This window comes from Paramacrobiotus metropolitanus, unplaced genomic scaffold (genome assembly GCF_019649055.1).
Source record: "Paramacrobiotus metropolitanus isolate TYO unplaced genomic scaffold, Prichtersi_v1.0 Parri_scaffold0000110, whole genome shotgun sequence".
NCBI lineage: Eukaryota > Metazoa > Tardigrada > Eutardigrada > Parachela > Macrobiotidae > Paramacrobiotus > Paramacrobiotus metropolitanus.
In genome coordinates, this window is record NW_026570330.1 from 275,859 (window position 1) to 298,198 (window position 22,340).

Consider the following 22,340-nt stretch of genomic DNA (forward strand, 5'->3'; position numbering starts at 1 on the left):
CATAAGCGAGACTTAACGAGTGTGTGTAAAGGAAAGCACCATACTGGGTGCGTTTGCACGGCTGCAACGGGCTTGGATACCGATTTAATTATTTATTAAAATTAATCGATATTAATTAAGCTTTCGCGACCTACTAGTACCTGGTGAGGCTTTCTGGTGTATGTGGAAATACGTAGTATGTATCGTATCTGTATGTATCGGGAAGTACGCATCTTTACCGGAACTCGACAACTTGCAGCTGAGCATGAATCGTAGCAACTGCGGGGAGTACATCATAGCGTTGCTAGGTAGGTAGCACTGCAGAATCTCGAGAATATCGTGTAGGTCCATCTCTTACGTACACTTGTACACCAAGGCTTAAGGGTTCGTCGGTCTGACGCGTGGGAGTAGCCAGAAGCGGGACATGAGGCATTTCAGAAGCCCGTCAGAGAGCAAGCTGGCGTTACATAACGCTTTGTCCAGCTTATCTGGTATGTCGGTCCCCACTCGTCGTCCACCACCAACGCCGTCGGCTGATGGCGGCTCGGTCGCAGATGGCTGTAAATAGCTGTTAATAGGCTTATAGTACACATGGGAAGGCAAACATAGACTGAATGTTGTAACCCTGAATTAAGAATCTTGGTTAAAAGACGCGCATAAACTTGGCGTATAATGAAATTGAAAGGCACTAGACTCGCATCCTCATGGGTCACCTCAAACTGAACTGGATCTCGCCATTGTAGAAATGCAGGTATCGATATAGACGGATGCCACTTCCACTGGGAGAGTCAAATTACTTATTTAACCTTCTCAGTTCATAGAGAAACTAATAGATCACTACAATCCGGGTCACGGTTTGCATTCTAATCGTGACTGTAGCAGCGGAACCGGTTTCAGTGACAAAATTAATATGGAGCACAGTTTTTTTCGGGTCGTCTACGGTGTGCATACTTTTAACGAAATTCATTGCGCCTCAGAGGTTTTCGAAGTCTTTTGGCATCCTGAATGTTCATAAAACAGTGACAGAACACAGCACTAAGTAGCAACGCCAGAAACATCGTGGCAACACCACATGCCACTTCCATAGTCATAATCGGTGAATAATAGGAGCGGGGAAAACGGCAGACATATTCCTGTTTTTTTTTAAATCTTCTTCCGTGCAGAAGGTGGAAGCGTTCTGGAGGAAAGCGGGTTGTTTGATGTGTTGACATTATCCACCCGTTGGTACAGGGTTGCAATTCAAATGACTTTTGGCCGTTTTCAAAATGTCTGAACTGAAACTGATTTGAAATGAAATGAAATTTGTAAATTCAAAAATTAAATTATTTTAATCATTTTTATTTGGTTATTTCGAAAAAGTTTTCCTTGTCTGAACAAGAATATTAACTAGGATCTACTGTAGCTCAGTGGATCACTGGTGTAATTCCGATCGCGAGAAGCGCGGTGCTGCGGATGTCGCCTAGTTGCATTACGAACTCAGAATTTCGTTAAGATTTGGACTATTCATTAAGAATCAAGAATTCATTAAGAGTTTGGCCATTTATTAAGAAAATAATCAGAGAAAAATATTACTTACAGCCATTTCGGTACGAAAACAACTGATTTATCTTGTTCCGTTTTTTATACACATCGTTGCATGACTGAGAATAGTCTGAGAGCAGGGAACTAGTGCCGCCCATTACCTTCAGAAAAGCGGCTGAAGATGAAGAGAAGATAGTTGCTAAGAAGAGTAATCGGAAATTTTCCTTTTTTCCCTTCAAGCCAGCTCTCGAAAGCAATTGCAACGCACATTTTCTGAACATGCAAGGTGCCGACAAGTCGCGTCAGACGAATGCTTGCTCGCTTTTCTCCACAAAATGGTAGTCTTTCTCAAGAGCATTGGCGTTTCTTCCTCAAGCGCAACATATTCCGTGCTAAAAATATCATTTTTACTTAGGATAAGAGGCCGTAGGTAAATCTCAGATTAGGTTGATTCCGTATTCAGGTCTGTGAGAATCGGTTGCCCGTTCACAATCTTTAAATTCACAGTATGCTGTATGACTTCATAATTTTGTCAGCAACCCTCAGCCCGCTCATCGCCCGCGCGTTGCGAGGATTCAATAACGGTACGGTGAAAACTGTCGAACTGACACTATTAACTGCCAACTTCTAGAACCCTCCATCGTTCCTAATTTTGACGTAGGAACTTAAGATTTGCAGGCTACTGAAACAAAATTTCTCTACGATATGCACTGAATTAAATATCACTGATAGACTTTCTATTATGAATATGAAGTATAGTATTCCCATCAACAGACGCCCATACTTCTCCGCTATGCGTTTGCAACAGGAAATGTTTTATCATCCCAGCCGAACCCAATTTGGCGCTATCTGTATCCAACGCAGCGTGGAAGTATCGCTAAGGCGTTGCCTCCTCTCGTGGCTCACTTTTCTGAGAGCAAAGTTTATTCAGTCATTTCATTATAAATACATGTATTTCAGGTGACAGTCGTATCAGCAGAACGCAGTTGCGGTAATCTTTTTTCATTTACCACTTGAGAAAAATGGCTAGAATTCGAAGGCAAATGGTTGCTTGCTGCTAACGTGATCAATGACTTTGTTCTAATGGGTTTTATTCTGTTACATGTTTTGTGTCACGACCGGTTATTTAATTTATCTTCATCGGTAGTGTCATGTATTGTCATGTGTAGGAATCGTATCTTTATTGTATCGTAATGGTCAGGAAAACAACTGAAAGGAAACTGAGGAATCGTAACTAGAGAACCGGGAAAACACAAGAGAAGTTGCTAAGAAGACAAGGACAAAGGACAGAAATAGGAAAGTATTAGAAGGACAATAAACACGTGAACTCAGTATACTACAGGTAGATCTCAAGAGGTTGCGGTCTCTGCACATTTAGCATGATCAGTATTCGATATCAATCGTAACACATGTATAAAAAAACTACCAATGCAATCTATAAGCAGTTGATTTTGTATCGCTATTTCATTACCACAGTCTTCTGCTTGCTGCGTTTGCAACGGTTCTTCTCCACGTAATTGTGTGTAAATTTCCGCTGCTTCTTGTGCCATGCTCAGTGGCGTATCCCACGTAAGTCTTCTTTCAAGTTAACATTGTACGTCGTAATTCATTTTATTTTGTAAAAATTCCTTAGTGAAGCTCCTGATAAGTTTACTTCGTACGCCATAATTTACTTATTTACTACGTTACTCAGTTCACGGAATGATCTATGCTCATTATGCTGTATGGTACGGCTGTTCCGAGTCCCGCTTTGAACCGGGTTGTAGAAGATAGGCAGTATCTTCTAAACGACGGTTTGTAACGGGAAGAGAATGGTAAAAACGTCTGTGCACCGCAACTCTACCGCTCAGATCAAGAGCGAATCCAATTTAGACATACGTACTTTGTATTACGTAAAATTTTCCTCCAACGCATTTGTGGGTTACTTGCCATTGCACCCGCCTTCTACGCGTCATTTGTTTTACTGTGTGATTTGCAACCGTGATAATGTAGCCATACGAATTCTGATTGCTGGTGAAATACAGTAAATAAAGTCCGTTATCAAATAAGTGTAGTAAATAATGCCAATTTTCTCACAAATACGAAGGTGGTATTAATTGCGCCTTTCCGAACGCCACTTCCAGATTTACCGGTGAGTAGGTACCCTTCCCCGGCGGAATTCAAACGCAAGAAATACTCGCATTACGTAATAGTATTTGCAGCAACGTAAACTGCGGGCAGTGTCTGACGGAAGGGTAAAATAAGCCCCTGCGATTATTCTGTCGAAATCGTACTGCATGCACTCGCACAAAGTGGCATTGACCGACGGGCAAAAACCACGTTCTCGACAGCCACAAAAAACTGATGACCTCGGCTACATCCCGGTCGGTAACGGAAGCTGGGGACGTTTTCGTGCATTTCGTAATGATTTTTGCATAATCCCCTGAACACAAGCTCCATTATGAGATGGGTAGTACCGTAAAAAAATTTGTAAGCACAACTCGCATGCAAATTCCTTCCCGACAGCTGCCTAAAATTTGTGGTTTGCCCGTAAATTGTAAATTTTACGGGAAACCACGAAAGCTATTACGAAATTGGAGAACGGAGGAGTTGATGGAATTTTTTTTTTGTTTTTTAACATCGTATGGTGCTGCTGGTCTCTAAAACGCATTCAACAATGTGCTATGTAATATTACATAGCATGTAATATTACATGTAATATTACATAGCACATTGTTGGATGCATTCGTAAGTACAGTACTTACTGCATTATAAGAATATTATTTTGTACACTGTAGCAGTACTGAGTAGGCACAGTATGTGCTTGTGTTGCGTCGTTTTCCTGCTTCGTAGTACAGGATGGATAATCGGTTAGCGCAGCGACATTCCAAAACGTCATCACCTAAGTGCTTTGAAAGTGTTTACGGGGCATGGTAGCATCGTAGTCGCCTTAGTAACAACATTCGGTAGAGAAACTTGATCGCGACAGCGGAATGGTCTGTCTGAACTACAGAGTGCAGTGACTTTCAGTGACTGACTTTCAGTGCAAGTGACTTTGTCTGGAAACTTCTATCAACGTCCAGAAGGTTGCCAAGTGTACAGGCTTATAAGGAATGGGTTATACCTGCGAATAATGTTGTTTGGTTTATGTTTTTGAAAAACCGGATACAGTTTATCCTAGGAGATGTAAGCAAATGTGCTGTAGCGCAGTGTGCCTATCTTTCCTCGCCTTTCCTTGATTTACTGGATAAAGGTAAGCAGAATGTGTGGATTTGTTATTTGTAACCGAAGAAAATTTAGCTCCGGCTGCAAAGACCTGTTTGTAAAAGCAGCCAATGTTCTTGCATTTTCCCTTGGCGTACCGGTTGTAAATCGTTGAATACGAATCCGAAATTCAGGCATAAACGTTTTCCAAGTTGCAGGAGAATCAAAGTCATACGAAAATCTTGGAGGCTTCATCATTACAAAAAATATAATATGTATTTCTTGACTTGAAGATTTATATTGCTTGACACGATGTTGACATGAGAAAGTAGTAGGTTAAAATACGCAATCAGATTGTGTTAATCCCTGGGTTACTACAGCTGTAGACCCAGACTTGTCAGGCAAACCGTGTGTCCTTAATAAATTAGGTTTCAAAATCTTTTACGGCATGTCCGTATTTTGCGTTTTTTTTAAAAAAAATGCTTCGGGATAAGCAGTCCCGGCAACCGTAGAATCTTGGCCCATGGACGAGTATCGATTCTGTTTAGCGCGTGTAGCCGGCAGATATATTGGCCTGTTTCCTGTTGGCGAGCCCGGCAGGAAAGTGGTTTTTCTCCCATAAATCTGCCGAAATGCACCCACATTTCTGCCGACCCGACCCTATGCATTGCCTATGGGAACTCCAATATATCAGCCGAACCGGCACAACAGTGAAATTTGATACTTTTGTTGAGTGCGAGCCGGCAATAGCACAGCCGGGCTGCATCAGATACACCGTACAGCCGCCTAAGCATATTGTACCGGCACTAAACAGAGAAGCGCTCGCTTTCTATTGTGCCGCGTCTAATCGTTGCGGGGGAGCGCCTTTGCCGAGTGTGGATTTATGCACAGACATCATCGCAAAACAAAGTTTTGTTTTTCTCCCGGCAAGCCGAACTGGCTTGCCGGGAGAAGATTTGAAAATGCAAGTCGCTTACAATCGCTGTAATTTTGTCCCCTTTGCATGTGAGACTTTTGGCACTTGAAGTGAGACCAGCTTTGTTACGTTAAAGGAGATTGGTAAGAAGTTGTTATTAGGGACGGGCGAGAGTCTGTTTATTGTTTCTACCTGTTTTTTGTTTCCACGTTTAAGTCTGCAGAATAATTTTTGTTATTGTTTCTCTCGTTCGTTCGATCTATTGGAATTCCCATAGACAATGCATAGAGTCGGGTCTGCAGAAATGTGGGTGCAGTTCGGCAGATTTATGGGTCGTTGTTTGAAAAACTGTTTTTAATTTGGCGCCCAAATTTTGCATGACATCGCCAATTAATTAAACTGGCAATATGTTCATGTTTGCCTATATGTTGAAAAATTTTATTGCCGTTAGAAGAATGGTCATTTGGAAAAAATAAATATATATTCAACAATTAACTTTGTTTTGCGATGTTTTGCGATGATGCTTTTCAGTAAACAATTTTCATTTCGTTTACAGTTCCATTAGTGCATGTAGACGATTACCGCACTGGTTTGTGTGGTGGTTATTGCCGAAATAGCGTGATAATTTTTAAGTAAAACTGTCTAATGATAATGTACACCATTCACAGTTTGTATGCGTTAGAAGAATGGTCATTTGGAAAAAATAAATATATATTCAACAATTAACTTTGTTTTGCGATGATGTCTATGCATAAATCCACATTCGGCAAAGGCGCTCCCCCGCAACGATTAGACGCGGCACAATAGAAAGCGAGCGCTTCTCTGTTTAGTGCCGGTACAATATGCTTAGGCGGCTGTACGGTGTATCTGATGCAGCCCGGCCGTGCTATTGCCGGCTCGCACTCAACAAAAGTATCAAATTTCACTGTTGTGCCGGTTCGGCTGATATATTGGAGTTCCCATAGGCAATGCATAGGGTCGGGTCGGCAGAAATGTGGGTGCATTTCGGCAGATTTATGGGAGAAAAACCACTTTCCTGCCGGGCTCGCCAACAGGAAACAAGCCAATATATCTGCCGGCTACAAGCGCGTCTTCGTCCGTCGGTTAACATACCAGTATCTGTACTTCCTATTAACAATGCGGATACTGTTGGTATATTGCATTTATTTTACTTTTATAAGAATAGCCTTTACTAATAGAATTATGCTAAGCCAACACTACCTTCGTGTATGCAGTCCTAGCTTGTTTTGTGACTTGCGATTTGCAGATATCAAGTGCTACAAGGGTTTCTGCAAACAGTGCTTTGCAAACCGTGGTTGATCTGGTCGACATTGATAACTCGATTTTAAAATTTAATAGTAATCTGGCACGATGTGGCAAAACGTTCAATCATGACGTGGGTAACGAATGTTAATTGTGTCATCTTGATGCCGTGTTTACTTCCGCGTGCCCAGAAAATGTTAGCCGCTGCGGTCAACGTCGGTGCTAGTGGTTGTCGTTTTTCTGTTTCTGTACAGTAAAATTTTATATACCTAAGAAAGGTTAAATGATAGATTCAGCTAAACACTGTAAAGTCCGTACTTTCTTAGTTAGTATTATTTTATTACTAAATATTCGTTAGTGTGACAACTGAAGCATTGAGTAAGTAACGTACAATAATAATACGACAAAATTGCTCCCCTTAAAAACGTTTTTGGCCATTTTTAATGCAGATTTCATTATGTGGGAAATATCTGTTTTCCGATCTTTTAGTTGTTTTGCAGAATTGCTAATCACCTTAGCCCGTACTTAATACTTTGCACAGTGACTATCAGTTGTCTACTGATCAGTCCATTCATGACCCCACTTTTTATTTAGACAACTTTAGGAGGCTGTCAGGAATAACGATGCAGCACTAACAGGCTGTTGAAACATACGTTGCCCGTTTCTTAGTAGAAAATAAGGTTTGCAAGAACTTTCAGAAACGTATGCTAGTTACATGTTCCAAAAACTCATTATTCCCATGCAGGGAAGACCATTTGCAACCATGGGGCATCTCGAGTGTATTGCTCATGTTACACAAGCATAAAGTCCTTTATGCCACTGGCTTTGTTACTAAATAACTTAAGAGCAGTTTGTTCCAAATCATCGCAATATAGTAGGACGTTTATTCTACTCTCGCTCTCTTCTACTCTCTGATTATATGAGAAAAACGGTTGGGATTCGAATTCAAATGGTTCCAGCAAACTTGATGAACTTTGGATGAGTTTGTTTTGTAGGGTTTTTTTGGACGCAGGTTTTGTGTCGGTTCGTAAATTTTGACTTGATCTTTACTCAACTACTGTACAGTACTTATACAGATTTCGAGAGATTGCGGCATCTGTACATTTAGCATGATCATTATAGTTTATTCAGTACCGACCGCATCACATGTTTAAAAAATTACCAAGAAATTCAACCCCGTAAGCAGCTGCTTTTGTATCGCTGTTTCAGTGTCACAACCTGGTGCTTGCTGCGTTTGCAATGATTCTCCTCCACGTACAGATAACCTCTTGTAAACATCAGCTGCTTTTTGTGCCATATGCTTAAGGCCGTACCAATATTCCTGCACTTGAGTTCTTCCAAGGTTTGACCGTGTGTCCAAATTTTTTTTTGTAAAAATTCGTTAGCGATGCTGGTACCAAGTTTACTTCGTGCGCCATAATTTACTTATTTATTAAGATACTAAGTACACGGAATGGCCTGTGTTATGCTTGTTGGACTGTGTCGAGTCCCGCTTTGAACTGCGTCGTAGAAGACAAGCATTGTTTTCTAGACGACGGTTCGTAACGGGAAGCGAATGGCAACAACGTTTTCGCATTGTGATTCAACCGTTCCAACGAAGATCGAATTGAATCTTAGACAAATATATATTACGTAAATGTTTTCTTTAACACATTCGGAGGTAAGCTTAACCTTTCACCCATTATCTGTATGGTATTAATTTGGTATTGTGTTATTGAATCACTGTAATTGCCATATTAATGCAAGTACTGCTGCCGGCAGTAACTAAGAACACAGGATTTTATCAAATAAGTACTGCCGGTTTATTTCCAACAAGTATGGGTGTTGTGTACCAGGCCTAGGTAGTGCGTATTTCGCAAACATCATAACTGCAAAGTCATGGCGTTCGCCTCGATCTCACAGATTTTCCTCAAGTTACTTCTTACATTTACCTTACATAGCACGTTGCCGGATGCACTCGTAAGTATCCAGTAGTACTGCAAAATACAAAATTTGCCGCGCAGTATATAACCCGTAACGGTGCACCTACTGGATTCTACACTATGGCAGATTAACCATAGCGTTTTTAGTTTCGCACGAGGCCATCCAGGCACCAGTTCTTTCCATACGGTCTTTGAACGGAATGCTCGACGAAAACCTTGACCGTACTACAATAGATTATTATCGAAGTAAACTTGTCGTTTGAGAGTAGCTGTGGCACGATGGAACTTGTTCCAGGCGTGTGTCATAAGGTGCAAACTGCAAACTGCTTATCTGTTAAAGCATTTTTGTTACTGTTCTTCCGCTAGCAGCACCAGTTACAAATCACAGTCCTGCAATGTACTCTCGGTGTTTTGCTGCGATGGTCAGTGCCATGCAACTAGCGAGTATCCTTCTAATATATCAGTTGAAAACATTGGCGAATACTGCCTAAACACCATATTACCGCCTGCTTAACGTGCCAATTTTTTTATCAAAAAATTATTTTAATTATTCGTTTTCTTTGCTAACCGGCTCCAGCAATGGCGTGCTGGACACGGGTGTCGATTTTTATATTCATTGCAGCGAAAACTGGCAACGCTCAAGTGCTGCCCGGGAATTCACAAAATTCCAAGAAAAGCTTGTTTGGCCAGTCTCCAAAAGTCTTAAAAGAACCAGAAGACGTACAAAGTAAGAAGTGTTAAAAAATTATGCTGAAAAAATATATGACTGTATAGAGATAATCCGCGCACGTTTTCTGTAAAACGGATGCATCGATTCAGCTGACATCAGCACCTTTTTGGGCTCATAAACACTAGAGATATTGACTATAGTAGACATCAGTATAGTCACTATACTTGAAGTACTGATAGTCTGATGGTATCAGAATGAGAACTGTTATAACGTTTGTTCCGTTGTCTTGTCGTTGTCTGTCTGTTCCGTTGCAACCTAAGAATGTAAATAAAATAATTTTGCCTATGCTTATATGGTAGAGAGCGGCCTTTATCTTTATCAATTTTTCTCATGTCAGAAAATTACTTTCGCAGAGGGCACAGCACACGCTACGCCTTTGGGAGGTGGTGTGCTCGGCGGTGAAATGATCAACGTAACTGTACCCTGCTCCGACCCGATCCAAGTTCGCTGCAAATTCGGGCACCACGAAACGCCGGGTTTCTGCATCGACCACGACAAAGCGAAATGTCAAGCGCCGATGACGCTGGAAAGCGGTTGGCTGCCCTTTGCGGTAAGTATCAACAGGGGCCAGACCTACAACACTTCCGGGGAGTTCTTTGTCGGTACGCGGATAAGTCCTACAGTTAGTTGAATTCCACATAGTAATGATAGTACCGATATCATTAGTACCTAACTCGAAAGGTAGACTTAAATGCATAATCTTCGTCAGCACCGCATGGGCAAAGTGTGGCTAGGGTCCATTTACGCTACCTCGATAACTGGTTCCTGCGAACTCCTCCCAACCAACTGACTGTGGAATGGAATCCTCGGGAAATGACCTGGACAGATCGCATACAAATCGATATCGGTAAAAATATAATCAAGCCATTCTCGGAGTGCTTCGTGTTCTGATTGGTATCCACGTAACAAATACTGGTGCTGAGAAAATCTAGTCTGTGGTGGCTGTGTGGACAGTGTAGTACATCGGTTTGTGCGTTACATCACTCCAAACTCTAATCACAAAGTCTTCTGATCCGTCGGTCCGATGGAAACAGACTAGTGTCTTAAACTCTTAACTACAGTATAATCGAGATAGTGTGTCATCTAAGATATTTGTACCCTGCATCTTAATTCTTTGGTAAGGTCTTTGGGGATATCGAGAAGAGGCCAACCGTCCAGTAATACAGTTCCTGGCCAACATCGCCACCAACATTCTCAACGACGATGGACGCTACAGCTTCGATCCTCACAACCGGGTGGCTGAACGCCAGCCGGCGAGATTTACCCTGGGATTTATTCGTATAAGTGCCTCCAACGCGGCGGGAGCGAGCTCTGTGGCATATTCGTTAGTGCATCCACATCTTACTTGCTCTTTTCTTCTAACGAAATCTTAATAAATACCTCCATAACTGAATATTTGCGATGGAAATGACAGGCATCTTTGGTCGGAGATGATTCCCTTGGCGTGGTATTTCCGGAAGCAATGGCGCCAGGATTTTGGGGACGACTACGCCGGGCAGTTTTGTCGGGATTGGTATTACAGCGATCGCGCATTACCGGAGTTCATCGGTTCTCTAGAGGTATGTTTATTACAGAATTGTACAACTGTACGAAGGTTTCCGAACATGATAACAGCTTAAGATCCATATGTGTTGTAGGCCTGTCCATGCACCAAGCAGCAAGCCCAAGCGGATAAAGGTCGCTTCATACCGGATGTGGAGTGCGACTACGACGGCATTAGCACGTGTAATTTCCATAAAGATGCCATTCACTGCGTGTACGGACGAGTGCAACCGTCCACGGGAGCCGGACAGGAGTGCTGCTACGATCGCGAGGGGAAGCTGCTGCTTAACAATCTGGGGAGTGGCTCACCGAATCGTGTGCATCCCTACGGTGCCCCAACCAGTCGGGAATCGGTAAAATTGATTTTGTCTTCTGGTGACATACTGATACATTCAGCACCTACCTACATACAGAAGTAAGGGCTTGCAGCATTCTGTAATTACTAGCAAAGAGCTGAAAAATACTCCTTGGAACTAATCAACGCCACGAATTCGTAGATTTCAAGTTACATTTACTGTTAATTTCGGAATAATTGGATGGCATGGTAAAAATTTGGCTGCAGTGCGAAATCGGTTGAGTACTTGGTGGGGCTGATGCTTGCGCGAAGTACGTGATCGGTAATTTTTGTGTCAAAAAAATAAAAGCACACAGAATGCCTCGTAAAATCGAGATTCACTCCACTAAAACTTTCCTGACTGCGTTCAAATCACAATAAAGGCGGAGTACAGAACAGAAACATTGGTTTAAAATAATTACAATTTTTGTAGGTGGCTTCGCTGTCCAACTGGTTGCACGACAAGATGCCCTGGTTTCTGTGCTGCACGTGGTCTGACAACTGCGAATATCACGCGCAATACCGGCGCGTATCGCACGACTGTGGTGGCTACCAAAATCCCGGAGCCGGTAAGCGTCCAAATAGTTTAATTCTGCGATTTTGCACTGGTATAACGTGCAACAAATTCTAGCAGTTATTTATGGCGCTGCTCACGTCATTACCTTCGACAATGTGCAGTACACTTTCCCTGGATTGGGCGACTATGTACTGCTACGGTCCGATTTACCATCCTTGTCCATCAACGTGCAAGTCCGTCTGCAGAAACTGCCACATGAACACTGTAAAATTGCGATTAGTTCCGTTTATTGTACGAGCCGTTGGATTATGTCTTGTTGCAGTTGGAGACATTAATTCAACGTTTGTCCAGGCTGTGGTTGTGCAAGAAAATGGTTCCGATATTGTCGAAATACAAGCGGTTGAGCAAGATAAAAATTGGCACCCCGTACTCCCTGTTTTAGTTAACGGTCAGCCTCGCTACTTCAACCAGTCATGGCTCAAGATCCAGCAATTTAAAGGTCGGACTAAGCTCAACAAATATCCATTATTCATTTACGAGCAACATTTTGCTTTCCAGGTGTATCGATTCATAACTCCGAATACAATTCTGACCGCTCTAACATGGTCGTTCGCTTTCCGTCTGGAATCGCTATCGAGGTTAGCGAAACACAGGGCCGCCTGCATGTGACGGCATCCGTGCCTCCAGAAATTCAGGTACGAGAATCATTTCTACAGATACTACTCTAGTATTGTATCGACATTCCCTTCCTTCCTTCCCTTGCAGTATATATTCCTTCCCTTTCAAATCGTTTCATGGAGCGGTGTATTAAGCAATCAGCAGTGTTAGCGTGTTATAGAATCATACATACGGTTTGTTCGGCAAGTGGAACGGTATTCCGGACGATGATCTAACAACGGCCAATGGAATCGAAGTACCCATGTCGGCCAGTACAAAATCAATATATTTCGGTTTTGCAAAAAACTTGTAAGAGTCTACTTGACCATAATTGAATCTGGTCAGTTGCATGCACATACTTTATATGTTTTCGAAGGGCAAATCGAAGATAACTCTGACACCGAAAAGCCTGCATATTCGTTCGGAGCGGGCAGTTACCTCACGGCTAATGGCACTCAACATCCCGATGATTGGTTTCCCTATTTTCGAAGAACCCGACTATTCTCCACAGAACTCCACTTTGATGAGGTAAGTCGCAATTTCAAAGGGACAAATTACTGAAATACAGTTTAAGGTTTGTCCACTGCCAACAGGGAAGAAGTAGACAGACAGTGCGGTCCACGTAAACCAGAGAACAGCGAGTGCCGTTATGATTATCTGGTCACCGGGGACCGTGAGATCGCTGGAGCTACTGCTGTTGCAAAGCTAGAATTCACATATATGAGAAACAACGGACTGCGTCCGGCTTTCGACACGAAAGTTTTCTTCTCCCCGCGGAATGAGGCGAGCGAAGGTTGTAACAATGCAAGCGACGATGCAACATCTCCTCCAAAGTATTGGCTTAGCTGACGGAATACTCATTTTACAGTAGTCGTCGAATAATAATTGTTTTATTGTTGCTGGTTGTTAGTTACCACTTATCAGCTGCTAGAGGTCGATAACAAGATTCGATGAAAATAAAGACCTAGCAAATAACAAGTCATAATGACAGCTAAATTCTACTTGGGAGTGTTTCCGAACTAAACAATTCAGTGGCACTGCCTGTTCCAAATAAGTAACAGGGACTTGTGGTTGCTCGTCAAGATTATTGGAAGTTTAAACATAGTGATTAAAGAATTATTGTACTGACTGAAATTCTTAGTTGAAAACAACGTACACTACAATTATACCAGCAGAAGCGGTACAGCCAACTGAAGATTTTTTCGACCGTCTTTCCATTGGCTTCTCATTGTTGCCGATTGTACAATTTGGAAGCTACGGTGGGGTCACGGTGGGGCCAGGTTGTTCATATCGTTGGTGGTATCATCTTCCTGCATGAAAATTTCGTCCAGAGCCAGGAGAGTTAGTGTGATCAAGGGGATATCGAAATTTCTCAAATCCACTGAATGCCAACATTGTAGCGACCCGTCTGGCCAGTACCCGTTGTACCTGCAAGAACCCAACTGATTAGTGATTAACAGTAGACTAACTACTAGGATATCAGAGCAGACGATTAGGAATTTAACAACTACATATCAAATGAAACGGTTGTGCGAGAGCAAGCGCATCAGGACTGATCAGCAGGCCGAACCGTCAATTAAAACGCAGGCGTGAGAAAGGAATTCAACCATACGACGTCGCATTTTTATTTGTCCAGTTATCTGCCAAGCTTAACATACACCATAAAAGTATAACTGTTTGCTTATTTATGCTTTAATTAATTAGTCTCGGTAATATCTAACAAGTAACCCTGCGCGCCGAACTGGATTATTTCCCGAACCTCCGTCCACTCCTCGGGATACGCCAGGGTCCGCATCATCTTCTGATGGATCACTGCCACTCGTGCGTAAATATCTGGATCTGCAGAGCAGTTGTGATCAGCAGCCGACAAAATCGTCCGCAGTATTTGCGACGGGGGGTCGCTGCAGCGCAGAACACAACGTTGCGCCGTAACATTGAACGGCGGGCGATTCTTCCGATCTTCGTATTTCTGTACGCCCAGCCTTGGAAGCAGGTTATCCTTAATACGGCGGTGTGTGTAATTTAGAGTGTGAATGAGGTGATCCAGTGTGCAGTCAACAAGGATCAACTGGCGACAGACCGGGAAGAAACGTAGCCACACGTGGCAAATGTATCGGTATCGCGGCTCCGGTAGCTCACTTTCGAGGAAGAACGCGAGTAGTTAGTGGGACTATTGGGCGATGCTGACGAGCACTACCCGGCGTTCCGCTGTATGTGCCGCGCCAGCGGCACGGTACCGTTACCACTTCAACGGCCTATCGCTAGATGTGACGCAGGATGTGCGGCGCCCAAAGCGCATTTTGGTGGCCCACCAAAAGCGCATTTTGGTGTACCACCAAAAGCGCATTTCGGCTAGTGTGCGGCTGGGTGTTACGCTATGTGCTAAGTTGCATCATTCCTTACATGTTGAAGCCATAGCCGGTACGGCGTGAAGCAGTAAGAGAGATTCGTGATGAAGCGTAAAGCCAATTACGAAGTACCGCTACACATAAAAGCTCCGCATGACGTCAATTTTCATTAATCAGCTATTTAACAAAAGTAACACGCACTTCAAGGCCGTAAAAAGTAATAAAATAAAACCGTAAATTCAGTAATAAAACAGAACACGCTTTTTGAATTTCTCCAAGACAATATCAATGAACTGATCACCCTTCGTTTGCAATACAAACTGGCAATAAGGTGCAATTCTAGCATGTTCTTCCCAAACATCATCATCAGGGTGCCACGCCTCCACCACTTGACCACACGAAAAGCATTCGACGCGGTCATTAGGTCCAAGAAAAATAAAGCCCGCCGCCGCCATGTCCTGTTCCCGCTGAAATCGGATCTTGGGCCATGCAGTGAAGCTGGCCAGCCGGACGTTGTAGTTGGCCATACTTGGTTTCTTGGGCTGGAGCGGGTCAGCATTGCGAAAGGTACTGTACGGTCCGCAAACGTCTTCGCCAGTAGTTGATTTATTGTCATCGGTAGTTTTCGAGGGTAGTTGAAACATACGTAGCCGCACCGCGGGCAACGGTGGGTCGGGTCAACGAATCCTTGACGACTAGCGCATGGCGGTCGGTATCGCAAGGCCATGGCGCCACGGACCCGGTCGCATTTGCCTCCGCAGTCCATACATACGGCAGCCGCTGACTTTGTTCTATCCAGTTTAGTTCCGGGCAATGTAACGGGTGAGCTGCTGCAGCCCATGGTCGATATCGTCAGCGGACTTTCCACCGAGAAAGTTGACTTTTCCGCTATAAAACACAACCGCTGTACAAGTATCTAGTTGCGCAATTAAACCGAGAAACCGCGTCGGTGAATAGTTACAGCGTGGTATTTTGTACGCTAAGTCTAATAAATCAAAACGCTGACCAAAATCATATGTCGCCACCATATTAACAATATGAAAGTTAGTAACAGTCACACGATAACTAAAGCGTTCGAGAATGTGCGCGAAATGCTGAACTAAATTCTCAGCTTCGGCTACAGTGCGAGCACCATTTACTGTAATTTTACCGTTACTATATAGTTGGCAGTGTGCTTTGTACGGTTTAAGAATACGCCATAATAACCCGGAAAACTTACGTGGGTCGTAGTGCGCCATTGGTATCTTGTCTTCGATTTGGTCGAGATCCAACTGGCAGTTCAAATCCGCCGTGGCAACAATGTTGTTCACGGTAGCCATAGTCCAAACACAATAGCTTTATTCCGCGTAGTCTGGCTCAAGGTGCACAGTGTTTTGAAGGTCGGGCAGCCGAGGTCGTCAAGGTTCTTGACGGTAGGTACGTACTTCTCAAAAAAGCCGGCACTTTTCCAGTCCTTTGGAATAAAACGCACAGTCCACGGGCCGTAGATTTATACGGTCAAAATCTCTTCGATGGCGTCAGCCACTTGGTTCCACAAAGGTCACCGGCTGTATTCCACACCAGACCGTGGGAATGTCGGGCTTGTTGTTGCAAAAGTTTACTGTGCAATGCTGCGAACGTTGGTAGAGTGAAAGAGAATTCGCCAGAGACTCCACGAGACGGAACAAAAAAGCTAATTTTTGACGTACTTCTGTTTATTAATAATAAACCAGTCAGCATCAAGAACAACTTTACAGCCATGGCTGCAACTCCGAAACGGTGAAACTGATTTCGTTCCACGTTTGCCGCAGTTCGATTCGTTAAAAGACGGCAATTGTTACTTTCCCGCAGCACATTTTCATTTTGTGACTTTGCAAGCACTCATTTCCACAATTGTGCCGCAGCAAAAGCACAGTCCCAGAGACGGCCGCACATGTACCCCAATGTGACGCAAAAAAGCTCATTCTGAAAAGTGCGCTTTTGAACCTCACAACCGCAGCTAATGGTTGCATTTTGTGAAAAGTCCGCTGTCAGTTTTGTTGTCAACCGTCAGTTGCAACATTTTCGTTTTACTGTTCAGTTCTAATTTTTTAAACCATGGATGTCATATTTTCCTCCTTTCTCGGTACCGATGCCAAGGGCACTACTGCGGATGTTCCGGCTCCTGTTGTGCGCCAGGATGCCATTCATCCGAAACGAAAGAGTCCGGACGTTGTACCCGCCAAACAGCCTGAAGTCGCTGGCAGCAAACCTGGAAAAGATGACCTTTGAAAGCTCCCAGCAAGAAGCTGAAGACTAAGCCGAAAGCTGCAGCTGTTCCGGAATTCGAAATCGTCCCCAAGTTAAACTACGGATGTACAAGGAAAAGCCCGCATTTCTAGACGGCCAGTTTGCGGTTTACAAAATTGGCTACGACAAATTCATTAGCGTTCGCACCTCGGCGTACGGTAACTTTACTTGGTTGGCTGTCACCATTGGAGAATGGAAGGAGGTGGGTCCCGATACCTGGGAGAAAACGGCCAAGCATATTACGCTAAATGAGCGCCAGTTCCATCGGCTAGCGGGGATCATTATGTCGGGAAAGGGCGACCTGGATGACCTGGCCAAATTGCCCACCACGGACGACTGCCAGCTGACTGCTGCTAAGTACAACTTGGGCAACGGATTGTACTTCACTTGGAGCCGATTCAACCGCTCCAATCTGGCCACCATCCGTAACTATACCAAGAACGAGGCCGGCGATATGATTCCGACCAAGCGTGGCATCAGCTTTGGGCAGAAAGCGTTTGACGGACTGAAAAAAATCCTGAAAGAAATGACCTTGTTCCAGGAAGCGGCAAAGTTGAAAGACAGCCCACCAATGGATGGTTTGGATTACGTTGGGTTGAAGCCTGCGGTCAGCCAGATGCTCCTGGCCCAGATTGCGAAGCATCGGTCATCGACCTGTGGTCCGTGTCATCTGCCGGACTCCGACGAACCACACATCTGCAAATTCGCTAAAGTGATGGTGCAACCGACGGATGAGGAATGGAAGAAAGCGGAAGACGCCCTAAAGACCGGAAAGTATTTGGAAGCATTTTTATTGGAGAATAATCGCGTCAGCAACAAGCAGGTGTGCTCATTGGATATTAACGGATTTTTTGAGAGTAATCGTGTTGAGCTTCGTAGTATGACTGTCTAATTCTATTTTTCTACAACTAAGGTATATCCAACGACAACATTGTTTTTTCATTCCAGTAGTTTATTTTTTGCAGTCTGTTTAAAAATTTGTTGTCAAATAATGAAGTGCTAATATCGAACTTGTAATTCACATACTGACAAACCATAATATCGTTGCTACGTTGACTATCAGTGAATAAATGAACAATCTGTGGAAAGGATTCTCCACTTGCTCGCCGTAAAAGAAAAACATACAGTATTGACCACAAACCGAAGAAAAATTAGACTGCAGTTGTTGATTCTGCATTATTATTTTGTGACCTTTAACAAAAGAAAAATCCCCATATACCGATATCTGCTGGCCATACGAGTCAAAATACTCGATTTGGTCCGGAGTGTCCTGGTAGAACGCAATCCAATGACTTCCCGGTTCGGCGGCTGGGTCGGAATTGACGACTACTGCTGCTGGCAATTGACCAAGGTCTGACGGCACTTGATCGGCAGCAAACACACCCCGAAATGTCGATTTCGTTAAGGCATTGTTGGCTAGTGCCGTTTCTATTTCGGCCGTGTTCATGTCGTGAAGTCCGCAATAAGTTGCCGATGTTGATTAATTTCTAAAATAGAGTCGTAGACCATGTAGCACACCATCATCACGGGCTTTGGTAGTGGTTTACTAAAGGAAACCGATATGCTTAAATTGCCTTGTCGAATTAAGGTCAATGGTCCCAGGCCGGTGCTCCCAGGGGTGCAGTCAAAACCAAACACGCTATAGCCTTTCGCATAATCCTCCCTCGAAATACACCATTCTCCCGTAGGGTTACACTTCCGACCAAGGGTGTCCAACAGTCCATCATAGCACTCCAAAGTCAGATGCTTATCAAATTCTGCCATGTAGGGTTTAGTAGGTATACTGACTCCATCAATCTCGACGCTTATTTGCTGAACGTTACAGTGTTGAAACTGAAATGGTGATGTGTTATCTGCTCCATGGAAATCCTCGCTATTAACGAACCCGATAAGAACCACTTTAGGAGCTGTCCTATCTGTACATTGCTGACTACTGTGCTTTGTGTGTTGGCTGGGATGTCCGAAACTCGAATAACCGTACGTTCGATATGATATTTGACCGTTTTTGTCTGCAGTTGATTGGCCACGGCTATCATAAAGTCTGGAGCTGGAATATAGCGTCGAATCATCAATCGGGGGTTCCTAACAAAAATCTTGAATTTCTTGTCGGTATCAGCATCCCAAATACGCAGCATGAAGCTTTGTCGAGATAACACCATACGAATATTCAGGGGTACTCCGGTAATAAGAGGTTTGGTCTGGTTGAAGAGATCGGAAAACAGCTTACCGGACAGCTGTACATAATTTTGTTAAGGAACAGCTTTCGCCGCGCTTCCTCGCCATCATTTTTTGTGTTATCGTTGAATTCTCCGGGTGTGTCCAAGTAAAAGCCACTAGACCGTAACTGGCTCTTGATGGAATCGGTCGAGTAGCGTAACAGGCTTTCTAAATAGGCTCGGTAGGGATAATATTGTGACGCGTCCGAAATCAATCGGTTGGCCAACGTCACGTGTACAGTTTGAAATAATGAATGCAGTAAATTATTGACTGGTGACTCCGTCGGCATCCGTAATGAATCTCCATGGGTCTGTCCTTTTTTCGTTTTGATCGCCACTTCCAGTTCCAAGCACAAATCCGGTAAAGCTAAAATCCGCTGGTGCTGGCCGGAATAAAAAAAGAAATATCGCCGGCGGTTCCGTCTTCGGTTAACGCTGAGCTGGGGTATATCCTTTCGTGTTCAGTTCGCCAGCGGTCGGTATAGGAAGCGGAACGGCAAATAACTGATTTTCCAGCTGCATAGCCGGCGCGGATCCTTCTAAAATAAACGCCATTTTATAAGAAATCAGGAATGTGGCGTGGTGGTATTCTTCGAATTTTCGTAATCTTCGTGGTCGTGCACGTTTCTTACGGACTCCTTGTCCTTCTTGTGGCTCAAATCGCTTTGCTATTGCGTCCGTTACCCGTTTCTTGGTGTCTTTAATGGCCTCAACGGCTGCTTCTTGCAGGTGGGGAGTTGCAGCTTCTAGTGCGGCTTTGGCATGCGGGGCAGCACTTCGAATAATCGGCTTGGCAATACTGGCAATTTTGGCGAACAGGTTTTTCAAGATTTGGGGAAAGAAGCCGCTCCTGTTTTGTTGGTACGAGCCTCGGTATCGGGTAAGGGTTCCATGTCCAACTTGAACGGTAAACACTTCGTCATACCGCTGTGGATTGGGTTCGTACGCGACAAGAGGCATTTTTAATATAATCGAGCTGGCCGAAAATGAAGCTTAACTAGTGATTTGCCTGTTTCAAACCTGGCGTTTTCACCACTATCGTTAGCTATAGTCAGATGGATAGTCTCAAAATATGATGGTAAAACCGGAACGTAATGGGGACTATCGAATACATTATCTACCATCTCATTCACTTGCCCCTTAATAGGCACGACACGCAAAATCTGCGCGGAAGTGTCTCCAAGGTAGCTGAAATCAACAATGTCGCAGTACAGGTACAGACTTTGATTCTGCAGCAAAGTATTCACCGTTCTTGTTGCCAAATACTCATCCCTTGTTTTTTTATTTTCTTTTCGCGCTGCCAAGAAGCGCTTGATACGAATTTCCTTTGATGCGTTTGATAGGCCTGACTCGTCAAACCCAAGGATACGCTGGAGTAAGGCTGATTCTTTAGGAAATGAAACAGAAATACGCGGACTGTACACTGAGACGACTACGCGATGGTTTGTTGGTGCCAGAAAGCGAAAGTTCACTGCTCGCTCATCAGGACAACCTCCGTTGGTATCCTCCATGGGCCCTCCAGGATGTTGCGTAAACCCTTTTATTTTTGGAGCTTGCTTGTTGATTACGTCGAGCAATAACTCGTCCCTCTTGTAGTTTCCTGGTGGCACCACAATTTGCTCTGTAAACTCTTCTAGAAGATACAGAGTAGAGCCGTCATCTTTAGGAACAACAGCTATATCATCAATACTTGTAATGTTGATAGTCTGAGGATACTGTATAGTAAACAAAGAATTCAGATACTGCAACTCCACTAGCGCCACTTCCCATGCTCCTTTCAACTGTATTGCTTGCTTCAGTCTGGTCTGCCAATCAGAAGCGGTGTTGTCAGGATAATCTGACATACTGGCATCGCTAGGTAAAGTCATGTAAAACGCCCGATTTTCATGCATTTTTGTGTAGGCTTTTGCGAACCATTGTTATTTCTGGTTCATAGAATTGTCCTTTAATGGGTTCTCCATCCAAAGCCTCCAGTTGGTATACCGGTTCCTCATGAGGAATAACTTTGTTGATGCGAAAAATTTCTTCGGTAAATCGATTTTCATATCCTTTTTCAAAAGTCCGTTTTATTTTTGACATCCTCACTGTATCGCCCACATCGAACCGCGGAAGTTTTGTTGCTTGGCAGTTTTATTTAATTTATTGAAAACATGCAGCGAGTTGTTTTGCGATACATCCACGGGGCGCATTCCATGGGACGAGTGAATACTATGGTTGTACGAGTACACAATATCATCTAGTTTGTCCAAATATTTTGTGTTTAATCGGTGCCGAAATAATTTAAAATCCGCTCCTTCAGAGTGCGAATTACGCGTTCGGCAAGGGCGCATTTAATATCATTATTTTCCGATGAAAACAATAAAACTTTCCTTTCTTTCATGAAGTTCTGAACAGTACTGTTAAACATCTCGCGCCCTTTATCCGACTGCACTTTCATGGGCTCTCCTAGTTCCTGGAATACTTTGCCTAATGCCGTCTTCACAGCAGTGCCCGTTTTTGCTTTCAGCGGTTGAACACTGACTTTTCTTGAGAAACAGTCAATAGCTACTAGTAGGTACCGGACGCCTTTGTTTTCGCGCTTAAACTTGCTGACATCAGCTAGATCCACTTGGTACTGTTGCTGCAGATTGGTAACTATTATCCGATTCCGTGGAAACTTCTTCTTCGATTGTTTGGTCACTGTGTATTCGTCTAGCTTTTCCAATATTTCTTGGGCTTCTTCCCTGTTCTGTACGTGTGGTTTTACTTCTTGGTAAAACCTCTTTACTCCGCCCAGGCTTCCGGGGTTCCTCGGGTCGAGGTACTTCTTCATCAGAGTCGTCTCCATCGTTACAACAGTTAGACACGCACGTTACTTTAAACATGCGGCACAGCCGAATGGCTGAAGGTAAACAGCCCTCCATCCTTAAATGCAAATCCAACCACCAAACTGGTCAGCGTAGCG

General features: G+C 43.7%; 1 protein-coding gene across 1 annotated transcript; it reads left to right on the forward strand.

The window, feature by feature from the left end:
- The first annotated feature begins 4,574 nt into the window (after window positions 1-4,574).
- LOC129597879 (protein mesh-like) lies at window positions 4,575-12,877 on the forward strand. Its single transcript, XM_055495575.1, has 12 exons — window positions 4,575-4,732; window positions 9,407-9,511; window positions 9,868-10,116; window positions 10,224-10,361; window positions 10,637-10,838; window positions 10,929-11,073; window positions 11,152-11,409; window positions 11,824-11,959; window positions 12,022-12,171; window positions 12,230-12,406; window positions 12,466-12,602; window positions 12,746-12,877. Exons 1-12 carry the CDS (start codon window positions 4,627-4,629, stop codon window positions 12,875-12,877), a joined length of 1,935 nt encoding a protein of 644 aa, XP_055351550.1. The 5' UTR covers window positions 4,575-4,626.
- Window positions 12,878-22,340: the final 9,463 nt, after the last annotated feature.

What these genes read in the sequence shown, in the direction of transcription:
- LOC129597879 (XM_055495575.1), top strand. Translation starts at nt 4,627, where the DNA reads ATGTTTTTGAAAAACCGGATACAGTTTATCCTAGGAGATGTAAGCAAA. An exon ending in CCCCAACCAGTCGGGAATCG is followed by an intron (nt 11,410 to 11,823) that starts GTAAAATTGATT and finishes CAATTTTTGTAG; the next exon opens with GTGGCTTCGCTGTCCAACTG. An exon ending in CTACCAAAATCCCGGAGCCG is followed by an intron (nt 11,960 to 12,021) that starts GTAAGCGTCCAA and finishes AACAAATTCTAG; the next exon opens with CAGTTATTTATGGCGCTGCT.